This window comes from Geotrypetes seraphini, chromosome 11 (assembly GCF_902459505.1).
Source record: "Geotrypetes seraphini chromosome 11, aGeoSer1.1, whole genome shotgun sequence".
Taxonomy (NCBI): Eukaryota; Metazoa; Chordata; class Amphibia; order Gymnophiona; family Dermophiidae; genus Geotrypetes; species Geotrypetes seraphini.
Window position 1 is genome coordinate 51,357,276 of NC_047094.1, and position 13,341 is coordinate 51,370,616.

General features: G+C 39.8%; 2 protein-coding genes across 4 annotated transcripts in view; one reads left to right on the top strand and one right to left on the bottom strand.

The window, feature by feature from the left end:
- Nucleotides 1–13,341, top strand: part of IFT140 (intraflagellar transport 140) — a 478,284-nt gene that overhangs the window by 439,686 nt on the left and 25,257 nt on the right. The gene's annotated exons all lie outside the window — the stretch shown is intronic.
- The window catches only part of TELO2 (telomere maintenance 2), a 134,488-nt gene continuing 122,272 nt past the window's right edge, over nt 1,126–13,341 (bottom strand). Inside the window, exon 21 of the mRNA XM_033914598.1 lies at nt 1,126–2,321. Coding sequence (XP_033770489.1) covers nt 2,269–2,321 — 53 coding nt within the window. The 3' untranslated portion in view covers nt 1,126–2,268. The remainder of the gene's footprint in view (nt 2,322–13,341) is intronic.

The window sequence follows — 13,341 nt, forward strand, 5'->3', positions numbered from 1 at the left end:
AGACAGAGGGGGGAGAAGGACCCTGAAAGGACATGGGGAGGACAGGAGGGGGGAGAAGGATGCTGAAAGCACATGGGGAAGACAGAGGGGGGAGAAGGACCCTGAAAGGACATGGGGAAGACAAAGGGATAGAGAAGGATGCTGAAAGGACATAGGAAGACGGGGGGGAGAAGGACGCTGAAAGGACATGGGAAAGACAGGGGGGAGAAGGACACTGAAAGGACATGGGGAAGACAGAGGGGGGAGAAGGACGCTGAAAGGACATGGGGAAGACAAAGGGGTGGAGAAGGACGCTGAAAGGACCTTTGTGGCGCTTCCCCGATCGACCGACAACAGGCCCGGCCGACAAACCTCCCTGCCCTGTAGCCGCGAATCTAAATTACCTTCTTACAGCAGCTTCAATTTGGAAGGGGGGAGAAAGGGAGAGGCACAGTAACAGAGCAAATGGAAGACACAGAGAGAAGAGAGACAGTGGATGGAAGGAATTGAATGAGAACATGAGGAAAGCAGAAACCAGGCAACAAAGGTAAGAAAAAAATTCTTTTTTTTTTTTTTTTTTGCTTCAGGATAAAGTAGTATATTAGTTGTGTTGATAAAAATTTATAAACATTAGAGGGTCTGGTAGAAACCCATTTACAAAGTATGTATTCTTCCCAATTAATATTTCCAAATTAATAAAGTCTTTTTGCTTATTTTTAAATGGGTTTCTACCAGAGTCTTTAATTCAGTAGCATAATTAACTGAAATAACTATTTCTGAAGTTTATAGGGACGGGCGGGGATGTAGGGGATTCCTCGCGGGGACGGATGGGAGTCCTCACGGGGATGGGTGGGACTTTGGCGGGGATGGGTGGGATTTCTGTCCCCGCGCAACTCTCTAATTGTGAGTCTTGAGGAACTACTTGTCATTTCAGAATTTGCAGTAATTGTTTTGATTTCTAATTCCTATTCATAGTAAGAATATTCGATTGGCTTTAGCAGCACATGCAACTTGGTGCGCAAAATATAAATCTCATCATTTGTCTTATCATGTTTGATTGGGCAGGGCAGAAATAAGGAAGGTAAAATTGGAAGAACTGGCCTGGTGATTGTGTGGTAGTAGGGTAAAATAATCCCAGATTTAGCACGAGTCAGGACTTTATTTATTTACTTATTTATTTAGTCCATCCTCTTGAAAAACATCAAAGGCAGATTACAAAGCAAACATACATATGGATTAAGACATAATAAACATAAAATTAAAACAAGTTAAAACAAAACATTAAAAAATCAGAACTCATATTAATAGCATTAAACAAATTCTAAACAATTCTTAAAAGCCCAAATGTGAAAGGAAATCTCCAGAATCTAGTTCCATCATTAAACTTGGACAAACATTCCGATCTAATAAGCATCTGTACCAAAAGGAAAGGAAGCAAAAGAATTTGCGAAGGAAGAGAAAAAAAAGTTTCAAGAAACGGAATCAGCAGGAGAGAAACAAGAAATGGCCAATGCATAGGTACAACGAAAATACAGGAACAATTCATGGATTAACATCGGACACATGAATGGTTAAGGAGAAGTGAATTGAAACTTAAGGCTGAGCAATTGATAGTTGCAACCCAGGACAGTGATCTACGGCCAAGATGCTTTACAGCAAGCATTGAAAAAACTGGTGCAACAAACATCTATAGATTCTATAAGAAACCTAGAAACAGTTACTCATCTCATGGCTGGTTATAAAGTGCTGTTGGTGGAAAATTTTTATACAGAAAGGCATAACAAGATGGCTTGTCTTATTCATTGGCTATGATCACTTGGGACATCTCCACCACGATGCCAGAAAACCAGATATAGTGGTAAGAGAACTCCACCAGAATGGCATTAATTATAGAGGTATTGGTCCAAAGCGATTATTCAGTGAATTCCACAGAGAGAGAAATATTATCCTAGGACAAACAGGTAGCATATTCTCACATGTGGGTGATGTCATCCATGGATATGTGGTAAAGTGTACTGTCACTTTAAGCTTTAGAAAGCTTTAAGACGGCCCACACCGTGCATGCGTAAGTGCCTTCCCACCCGACGCAGGCTCACAAGGTCACCAGTTTTTTTGTTTTCTGTGGAGTGAAGAATACATATCATTACTTCTTTCTTGTTAGTTGTTTTTTCTTTTTAATCCTTTACAATTTTAATTAAATTTCTTTATCTTCATCTTTAGGGCCTGTGAGTGTTTTTGAAGCTTTTGTCCCCGCCGATGGCATTGATGGTTTTTCGGCCTTCTTTTCATTCAACTCGTGCTGCTTTGTCTTTCCTGCTGGATCTCTTTCCAATCTTCCAGGGCTAAAAAAAAAAATAAAAAAATTAATTAACAAGCCTTCCCAAACATTTATTCCTTTTCTTCCTGCATTTTATTTTCTCTAAGAAGATATTAGGCCTGGGGTTAGGAAGCCAGCAAGATGGACTTTTTTCAGCGGTACCAATTCCTAGCGGTACCGATTCATCGACATTGACTTCTTCAACATCATAATCAGCATCACATATCTCGCATTGAGTCTCTTGATGCATGCCTCTCCTTGATGCCATCGATACAGGCTTATCAGTACACCCTTATTTCTTCTCTTAGGGCTCCTTTTATGAAGGTGCGCTAAGCGTTTTAGCACACGCACTGGATTAGCACGTGCTAGCCAAAAATCTACTGCCTGCTCAAAAGGAGGCGGTAGTGGCTAGCGCACGTGGCAATTTAGCGCGCACTATTCCGCGCGTTAAGGCCCTATCACGCCTTCGTAAAAGGAGTCCCTAATCAATTTAGAAGCAGACTTCTTCCTCAATAAGTGTTGTATAGCAGTATAGAAGCATCAATGCACAAGCTTATCAGGGATTTTCAAATATCCACCCGAGTAACATATCTCATGGTGGTAGGAATCCTGGCATTTTCAATTTTTTTATATAAATTCTTTTTGTCAGAAATGCTTTTTAAACTGTTTTATAAATATAATATATGAAGTTTTTTTAAACTTAGATTATAAGCAGTTATGTCCCCTTGCCGACACGTTTCGCATGACATGGCTGCATGTATACGTTTTGGTGGAATTCCCTATGTCATATTTACAAGATGGAAAGAGCAATTGCAATACAGAAAGGAAGTTATAAAAATTTTTTAAAGATATGGAGACCGATGGTTGATTTTTGTAGTGAATAGGCATCATTTTTCTTTGATAATATACATAGGGGGGAGAGATTGGAAGATAAGATGTAGCAAAATTGAAATTTTGAAGGAATATGATAGTTTTAATGATTGTATAGAAAGATGGGAGGGGGAGGGTTTTTAATTAATTTACATATTAAGAATATAATGTATGATGTTCAAGTGTTATACGATAGTATTTCATGTTGTTCTTTTTGTGCACTTGATGTAAGTTTGAAAAAGAATAAAGAAATTAAAAAAAAAAAAAAATTATGAGTTAAGATTCCCCTGTCTTTGAGAAAGTATTGCAAAACGCGTTGGCGTAGGGACATAAAGTATTTATTAGAAAAAGGTATTTATATAAAAAAATTGAAAATGCCAGGCTGGGAGTAATGAGGATTCCTACCATCATGAGATATGTTACTTGGGTGGATATCTGAAAATCCCTGATAAGCTTGTACATTGATGCTTCTATAATGCTGTACAACACTTATTGAGGAAGAAGCCTGCTTCTAAATCGATAGAGGCTGTCATTTCTAAAGCCTGCTGCCTCTTGAGGTTACCAACGCTTTAACAACCTGCAGCAGCATAAGGTACCGGTGCCTCCTTTTCACGGATTGATCTTCTGAGTGATATCGATTCCTTTCAATACCAGAGAGCATCGACAGTCATCAATATCATCACCAGCATCACTGGCATTTTTAGCATAGAATCTCTTGATGCATGCCTATCATTGACGCCATCATTTTCTCTTTACTTAATACAATCTTGTCCTGGACTTGATAAACCGCAATGGTCACATCAGTCTTTGCTGGTTAAATCCACTCTTGAAAGCTTCCAGCTCCAGAGTCTATGTCACTGCACCACCAGATGTGACGACTGGACTATGGATAAGTTTGGATGCCATCTTTACCAGACCTCTATGTTGGCCAACAGAGTTCTCAATTTCAACTACTCTGTCTTTTTATCCCAGACAGCTTGTAAAGAACTTGGCTGATTTTGAGCACTATATCCTATTTCATCGCCTGCCAGAATTTCTGGACTTCAGTCGACTCAGAAGGTTCCACTATTGCTATAGAGTCTTTCAAAGTTGGATCCCTTCTTCTGCTTATCATGAGTAATCCTATACATCAGAGGTATTCCTTCATGGGTGTAGAGCCTACTAATCATGGAACACCTCTGCTGCTTCTTTCTGTCACTGTACTTCAGGAATCCATCAGGGATGTAGAACTTGTTAAAAATGGATCACCTATTCTGCCCATCATACCAACTCTGTTTCTTGTCAAGCCAAGCTTCTGAACAAAAGGATTCACTCTGGGTGTAGAGCCTGTTAAGCTGGGATCTCCTTATTTATTTGGAAACATTTTTATCTATCATTTGAGTCTGTGTCTGTTGACACCACTCCTTTTACCAACAGTATCCACTCTGTGTGAGTGAATTTGTCTTTCGCAGTTTTTCTCTGCTACAACAGCTCGCACATTCCACAATCTTTGCAATACCTCTCTTCCACTCAACGATCGTTTGATTGGAGTCTTCTATTGCGCCTACAGTGCACCTCCTTCAGCCATTGGATTTTGATGAACCTCCTCAGGAGTTTCTTACATTGTCTCTTCACAATCTGTCAAAGATATTATGTTTCAGAGCTGGGAGATCTCTCTCTCCATCGCCATGCCTCCACTAGCAATTTCCTCTCTCTACAGAATTGGACTACCACTGTACCATCAATGTTGCTATCCTTGTCAAATAGACCAACAGGATGTTCACCATACTTTATTGAGGTTTCTATGCTTCCCTCAAAAAAATAAAATAAAAAAATAGAAGAAAATTCCAATTCCTAAGGTAGTGTTGGAGTTGCATCTTATCAGTCAATTGTTCTTCCAACATTGCATGCCCATCCTGATGAAAGTACACTGTATACCTTTTGGACTGCAAGCAGCCTTAGCATTCTATCTGGAGCAAATTATATGTTTGTTTTTTTTATCAAAAGAGGATGGGGCAGACATTGGAAAACATACCTTATTCAACTGGCTAGCAGACTGCATATCCTTCATTTATTCCCAAGCTTGACTGACTATAGAGGGGTCGTATCATGACTCACAGTGTCAGAGCCATGGCAATGTCAGTAGCTCACTTGAGGTAAGCCTCTATTGAAGAGATCTGCAAGCTGCAATGTGGTTTTCACATATACATATCTCATTACTGCCTTGAGCAGAATATCCGATTTGACAGCTCATTTGGTAAGACAATTCTACAGAACTCCAACTCCATTCTCCTTGGACCATTCTTATCTGTTCCAGGTTTTACCTTCACAAAAGGACTGTTTTTCTTGCTGGTGTTACTAGTTTTGGTTGGCCTTGCCATTGTAAGTCCTAGTATTGACCATTGATTTTTGTTTTCTATGAGCCTGGAAGGTAGGGATTCCCACATGTGAGAATCTCTTTCCTGCTTGACTTTGGAGAAAACAAAGTTACTCATCTGTAGTAGGTGTTCTCCGAGGACAACAGGACAAGTATTCTTAAATACTCTCCCACTTTCCCTAGGAGTTGAATTCATATGTTCTAAATGTTTTTACCAAACTGCAAGTTCCATGCAAGTTGTGCAGATAGGAAGGGTTGTGTGAATTCACAGTTGGACTTGCCAAAGGCTTCTGGAATTATCAGTATGCTCTGCAGCATCTGCACTGGGGCTCCATAGATAACAGCACCCACATGTAAGAATGTGTCCTGCTATCCTCGGAGAACACTTGCCACAGGTGAGTAACTTCACTTTGTCTTTTACCTGATAATTTTCTTTTTTTTAGTCCAACCATGCCAATTCAGAAGCCCTGCCTACTTGAATTCCATTCTGTATTTTCTTTTATCATTTCCAATTTCAAGTTTCAAGTTTATTAAAAATTTGTTGTGCATGCAATGTCAAGTTCTTCAATGCATATGCAAGTTTAAAATTAGGAAACAAACAATAAAACAACTTTATACAAATAAACATACAGTGTATACGTACAAATAATTACCAGTACAAAAAGAAAGGAAACCTACAATCTTTAAAGAAAATAGAGATACATTTAGGGGAAAAAAACAACTGGACGGTAATAAAAATTAATCTTGAAAGCATGGCTAAACCTGGAGAAGAGGTAAAGGAGATTACGACCTATACGTAAAGTGTTTCTACTTGGCAATTCCTCTAGTTTTCTCATTGGATTTAGGACAGCTTCTAACCCAGTTGGATAACTGGATGTCAGTTCACTACTGCTATGCCTTCTAAATGAAAGTAAGAGATGACTATAACATTTAACAGGAAGTATAAGATTACCTCGATTTTCAAAAGGCTTTTGACAAGGTGCCACATGAAAGGCTGCTTAAGAAGCTGTGGAACCACGGGGTGGGCGGGGATGTACACAGATGGATTAAGCACTGGCTGTCGGGTAGACTGCAGAGGGTCGGAGTGAAGGGCCAATATTCTGACTGGCGGGGAGTCACGAGCGGTGTGCCGCAGGGATCGGTGCTGGGGCCACTGCTCTTCAACATATTTATCAACGACCTGGAAACGGAGGCAAAATGTGAAGTTATAAAATTTGCGGACGATACCAAACTCTGCGGCAGGGTTAGGACCAGGGAGGAATGTAAGGACCTGCAAAGGGACCTGGACAAGCTGGAAGACTGGGCAAACAAATGGCAAATGCGCTTTAACGTTGAGAAATGCAAGGTCATGCATATAGGAAACAAGAACCCGTTGTTCAACTACAAAATGGGGGGGGCACTGCTGGGAGACAGCGGACTTGAGAGAGACTTGGGTGTGCTAGTGGATGCATCAATGAAGCCATCCGCACAGTGCGCAGCAGCGTCGAAAAGAGCCAACAGGATGCTGGGCATCATAAAGAAGGGTATCACAACCAGGACGCGGGAAGTCATCATGCCACTATATCGGGCGATGGTGCGCCCGCACCTGGAATACTGCGTTCAGTATTGGTCGCCACACCTCAAGAAGGATATGGCGGTACTTGAGAGAGTCCAAAGGAGAGCAACGAAGCTTGTAAGAGGGCTGGAAAACTGCCCATACGCCGAGAGGCTGGATAAGCTGGGTCTCTTCTCTCTGGAAAAAAGGAGGCTCAGGGGAGATATGATAGAGACCTTCAAGATCCTGAGAGGCATAGAGAGGGTGGATAGGGACAGGTTCTTCAGACTGGGAGGGACAACAGGTACGAGGGGGCACTCGGAGAAACTGAAGGGGGATAGGTTCAAGACAAATGCAAGGAAGTTTTTCTTCACCCAAAGGGTCGTGAACACATGGAATGCGCTCCCGGAGGAAGTGATCAGGCAGAATACAGTACAGGGATTCAAACAGGGATTGGACGGATTCCTGAGGGACAAAGGGATCGTAGGGTACTGAAACCAAGGGGTGATTCAGACAGGTCGTGACCTGTTGGGCCGCCGCGGGAGCGGACTGCTGGGCGGGATGGACCTGTGGTCTGACCCAGCAGTGGCACTGCTTATGTTCTTATGTTCTTATTTAGCTCCATTGCTTGGCCATTTGAAATACTGAGATTGCACAGTGCTCTTAAGGGGCTAATCACACAGAACTTTCTTTCTCTGTTTCTATCCACTGCTTGATGGACACACAACTCACAGGTTCTGGACTATTCTGGTGGACTAAAAGAAAATTATCAGGTAACACATAATTCAAATGATCCTTTAACTAGGTTTCTGCTAGAAAAAGAATAAAAATGTTCCCTCTGAATAAGCCATATGCTTCTTTTGATTAACTTACCTAACTTTTATAAGGGCAGCTTGTAACTTCTAAAAACTATTACAGTATCTGCATTACTTCTAAAATGATTTCCAATGAACGAAGACACCAGCCTGCATTTTTTCCCCATAACTTACATTATCCTCGCATCAACTCTGCTCCATTTTAACTGAAATAGGAAAGTGTACAAGCAATTTAAGCTTGCATACTGTGACTTGACGCGGCCAAGCTGGGCTCAGCAAGTGGCCTTACCCAGAGCACATAAACCTCAGCCGAGCGGTTATGCGAGGTTGGTATTGGAATAATGGAAAAACAACCAGTTCAAAGTCAGAGGTGCAATTTTTCTGGAATACTTTACTGAATAAAAATCAAAACGAAACCTTCAAATCGGCTTACTTCGAGTTTGTATCACCTGGTATCCTGGCAGCATTTAGAACACAAACAATTGTCAGCTCCCAGCCTAATATCTCAAAAGAGATACATAGAGCTTTTTGGACCCCAGTTAGATTACAAAAATTAAATAGTTCCTTGTCTAATAGATGTTGGCATTGTAATCTTGATGTAGGGACTTTGGATCATCTTTTGTTTTACTGTCCCTATATCTTAGCCTTTTGGAATTCAATCTGGGATCAAATAAATTGTTTATTGGAAAATTATGTAGCGTTATCTTATGATACTGTGATTTTTGGAATGTCTATGAGAAAAAAGTCAGATTTCATCGTGTAACAATAAACTTTTATTGATCATGACAGGAGTTGCCATCCAACATATTACTAATAACTGGAAAGACCATAGTAGACTTAATTTTAATTTCTGGTGGAATTCGTTATGCCACCTTTATAGAATGGAAAGATCACTGGCGATACAAAATGGAAATTATAAGAATTTTATAAAAATATGGGAGCCATTAACATCTTTTTGTCATGAGTAATGCCATTTTTCAATCAAATATATACACCATTTAGTGTTGGGAGGGGGGTGGGTTATATAAGAGGGGTTATGTGCCATAATTAACAATGGGGTTGGAAGGAGGGTGGGGTGAGGGATTCTTCTATGTTTGTAAGTATAATGATAAGATTTTCAAGTGATTTATTAAGTGTTGTTATTATGATATTTGTACACTTGATGAAAGGCTAAAAATTAATAAAGAATTAAAAAAAAAAAAAGAGCAAAGAAAAAACTTGTTCCTAATATAAAGCTTTCTTCAAACACAAAACTTCCAGCCTTTTCTTGGGTAGTACACATTCCACGTTTTCCTCCCAGCTTCCCACACAGGAAAAAGATTAGCTTGTTTCCATACTTTCAATAATGGGCTGCTCTGTTTCCTCTATCTCTATATCATATGCAAAGTCTTCATCAGCCAACTCAATGTCCTGCCCAAACCCAGTCTCACCACTCTCTGTGACTTCTATATCACCCACCTTTGCCTGGTCTGGTAGCCAGGAGGTAAACTGTGGCTTCCAGATTCCCTGGGCTGGCAATCTGTGACTTGCAAACTGGCTGACTGGCTCTGGCTTGCTTGATTGGGAGCCAGTGTGTACTCTGAGGCTGGTGCTCCAACTGCTTCTGGAGCTGGCTCTCCTGCTTTGAGAAAGTTACTCCCTTTTCTCTCACTGCAGAAAGCTGTTTAATCCTCCCTGCAGATGTGTTAGGGTAAACTGCTCTCAGAACCTTTTTCACCTGGCCTAAACCAATTTGAGCCTGATTGGGAGTGGCTTGTATTCCAGCCCTGCTCTTTCCTTTCCCGGCTCTATGCCTACTGGGAGATGTAGTCTTTCTACTTGTTTTCCTATAACTGGCTTAGGTAAAGCTAAACCAGATCTGCCTCCTTTAGGCAGGGCTTTAGGAAGTTTCATTGCTGGAAGACTTGGCTTATAAGTATTCCTAGGAGCTGCTTTGGGACTCTCCTTAGCAGGTTTAGGAATACTTTCAAGGGTTTTAACCCCATTTCCCTTTTCTGGCAAGGCTTCCTTGCTAGTAACAGGGACAATACCCATATACACTGTAAATCGTTAAAAGGCAATCTAGTCGATATTCAGCCAATAGTGGTCAGTGCTTCTTTAAACAGACTGCCACAGGCAAAATCAGGCCCTGATATTAAGTGCCAGGCCATGTCTAGCACCAGCATTGAATATCCAGGTGTCAGGCTGCCAGCACAGGTCTCAGACAATATTTAGTCAGGATCCATATAAGACATTTATGTGGAGGTGGGGGGGGAGTGGCTTAAGGAAGATGGCCGCGGGTGGCTGGAGCTAGACGCCACAGATGTTCCCGGACTGCTGTTACCTTGTAATGGTGAAACGAAAGTCCAAACTTCGGGTTTTTCCCGACGAATCTTTGCCAACAGCAACGGGCCTGATGGACGCCTTTCTTCAGCGAGGGACGCCAACGCAGCCAGAGGCTTTCTCGGCTGGGAGAGACACGCTGGCTGAAGCGTTACAGCTCTCCCTCGAGGCAACATCCATAACTCCGGAAGAGCGGAGTCCTCCGAGTCGCCCGAGGGCGTTTGACCGGTCGATGGAAGAACTAAGTCCTCCGAGTTGTTTGGGGGCGTTTGACCAGGCGAAGGTGGAGGAAATGCCCCGGGGGTGTTTACTCTCCAGACCTGCTGAGATCGGGAATCGGCCCAGCAGGAGGAGGGGTGAAGCCAAATCAACCATCTGTGCATTCGGAGGAGCTGGGACAGAAACTGCCTCAGGATTTCCTGACACTGACTTCATCGCCTGCTGAAGTTCCAGGTACTTTTTCATCAGAGAGTCTGGGTGTTGAACTGATACCATTGCAGAGGCCCAAGGTTTTCAATATGGAGTCAATTTGGGAAGCAATATCTAGTTTGCAAATCTCTTTGGGAACCCAAATGCAGCAACTTACCACACGTTATACCTCTGTTGTGTCTGAAAATTTGGAAATGAAAAACAGGATATCCAGCGTTGAAAATAAAGTGGATGGACATGAAACAAGAATAAAAACAGTGGAGTCCCAGGCTTCGGTCTGGGTAAGAGATAGTGGAAACCTTAATTTTAAGGTAGAAATGTTGGAAAATATGACTAGAAGAAGTAATCTTCGGATTATTAATTTTCCAAAATTACCACTTATCTCAGCGCAGGATACATTTAAAAAGTATTTGAAAGAAGTTTTGAAAGTTCCCGAAACCTCCTATCCGCCTCTCATTAAAATATATTATTTACCAACTAGAGCATCTGTTCAAAAACCAAACCAGCAGAATTTGTCTGCTGATAGTTTGGATTTGACAAATTTCCTTGAGAGGTCAGGTGAAGAGATACCGGCAACTGCTACGCTACTTGTACAATTTGCTATAGATGCTGACAGGGAATGGATGCTTAAAATGTTTTTTAAGTTTAAAGATGTACCATTTATGACTAAAATAGTGAGAATGTATCCAGACGTGTCACGAATAACCCAAAAGAGAAGAAAACAATTTCTAATTTTGAGACCAAGGGTTCTGCAATTAGGTGCGACGTTTGTACTCAGATTCCCCTGTAAATGTGTAATGACCTATCAAGGGAATAGATTTATTTTCTTTGAACCTCAGCAGTTGATAAAATTTATTTCTGCTAAAGAGCAAACTTAAAACTCCTGAGAGAAGTTCAGTCTCAACCTGCTCAAGCATAAGCTTTTTGGTTTTTGTTCTCTCCTGCTACCATCTTTTTTGTTTTATAAATCTTTATTCATTTTCTTATGTTACAACAAGTGTTTCAAATAAATTCATTATAAACTTGAATAATCACACTTGATTAACTTAGATTAATATCAAATTTAAAATTTCTTTAGAAAATCAATATTTTATAAAGTTATAATATTATGTAAGAAATCTAAATTAATATAATTATTATTGAATATAATAATCTCCCCTCCCTCTCTCCCTCCCTATCAATATTGAATGAGAAATCTTTATTCATTTTCATATGTTACATCAACAATATAAATTCATACTAATATTTCAGAAAACTAAATTTATATAATTCTTAGTTAATATAATAATATCCCATCCCCTCCCCCCTCCCTTCTATTCAGTAATACATGAATAAAATTTTTAAATGTTATTTTATCCATATTTCATATTATAAATCTAGTATTAATATATTATATAATATTTAGAGATATGATCTCTTTTTCTTCTAATCAAATTCTAAACATGGGAAAATTAATCATTCTTTACAATATTCAGTTAATGGTCTCCATATTTTTTGAAATTTATCTACATGTCCTTTTTGTGTTGCTATAGTGAGTTCCATTTTGTATATATGACATACAGAATTCCACCAGAATGTATAATTTAATCTGTCATGTTTTTTCCAATTGAATGTGATTTGTTTTATTGCTATTCCAGTTAAAATAAAAAGAAGTTTGTTATTACTTGATGATATTTGACTTTTTGCTCTCATAGTTGTTCCAAATAATATGGTATCATATGTCAAGGCTACCGGATTTTCTAACATCCTATTTATTTGGGGCCAGATTGATTTCCAGAATGTTAAGATGAATGGACAATAGAATAAAAGATGATCTAATGTCCCAATTTCAACATGACAGTGCCAGCATCTATTTGACCTAGAGCTATCTATTTTTTGTAATCGAACAGGGGTCCAGAAAGCTCTATGTAAAAGAAAAAACCAAGTTTGTCTCATAGATGCTGATACCGTACATTTTAGCCTCCAAGACCAAAGTCGTGGCCATTGAGATGCACTAATTTGGTGCTTTATCTCAATGCTCCAAATGTCTCTAAGACCATTTTTTGGTTTTTTATTTATATATTCGGATATTAATTTATACCACTGTGCAGCTTCATGACCTGTTGATTTAATCTGGAAACACATGAATTCCAAACTGTGATAATTAGTAAGATTTTTCCATTCAGGGAACCCTACCTGAATGGATTGCTTCAATTGCAACCATTTAAAATATTGTGTTTTTTTAAGATCAAATTTATGTTGCAATTGTGAAAACTCCAGCAACTTTCCATTTTTTATTATATCATCTAAAATACGAATACCTGCTGTCATCCAGTTTTTCCAGATTATTTTGAAACCGCCTATTTTGATCTTGGGGTTTAACCAAATCGTTTGAGTTGTTGATTTACTAATTGGAATAGGAGTTAGATTACTTATATATCTTAAAGTTTTCCATGTATCCATGAATATTTTATGTTCTTTGTATAGCCTTGGCATTTTGATACTAACTACATGACTGAGACGTAAAGGAAACATGAGTCTCCATTCAAGCCAGAACCAATCTGGAATATTATCAGTGGGCTCTGGGAGGATCCAATACATACCTTGACGTAAAATATAGGCTTGATGATACCTATAAAAGTTGGGAAAATTTACCCCTCCCTCCGCAATTGGTCTTTGTAATGTCACTAAAGCAATTCTGGGATTTTTCCCAAGCCAAATAAATTTTGTCAATACCTTA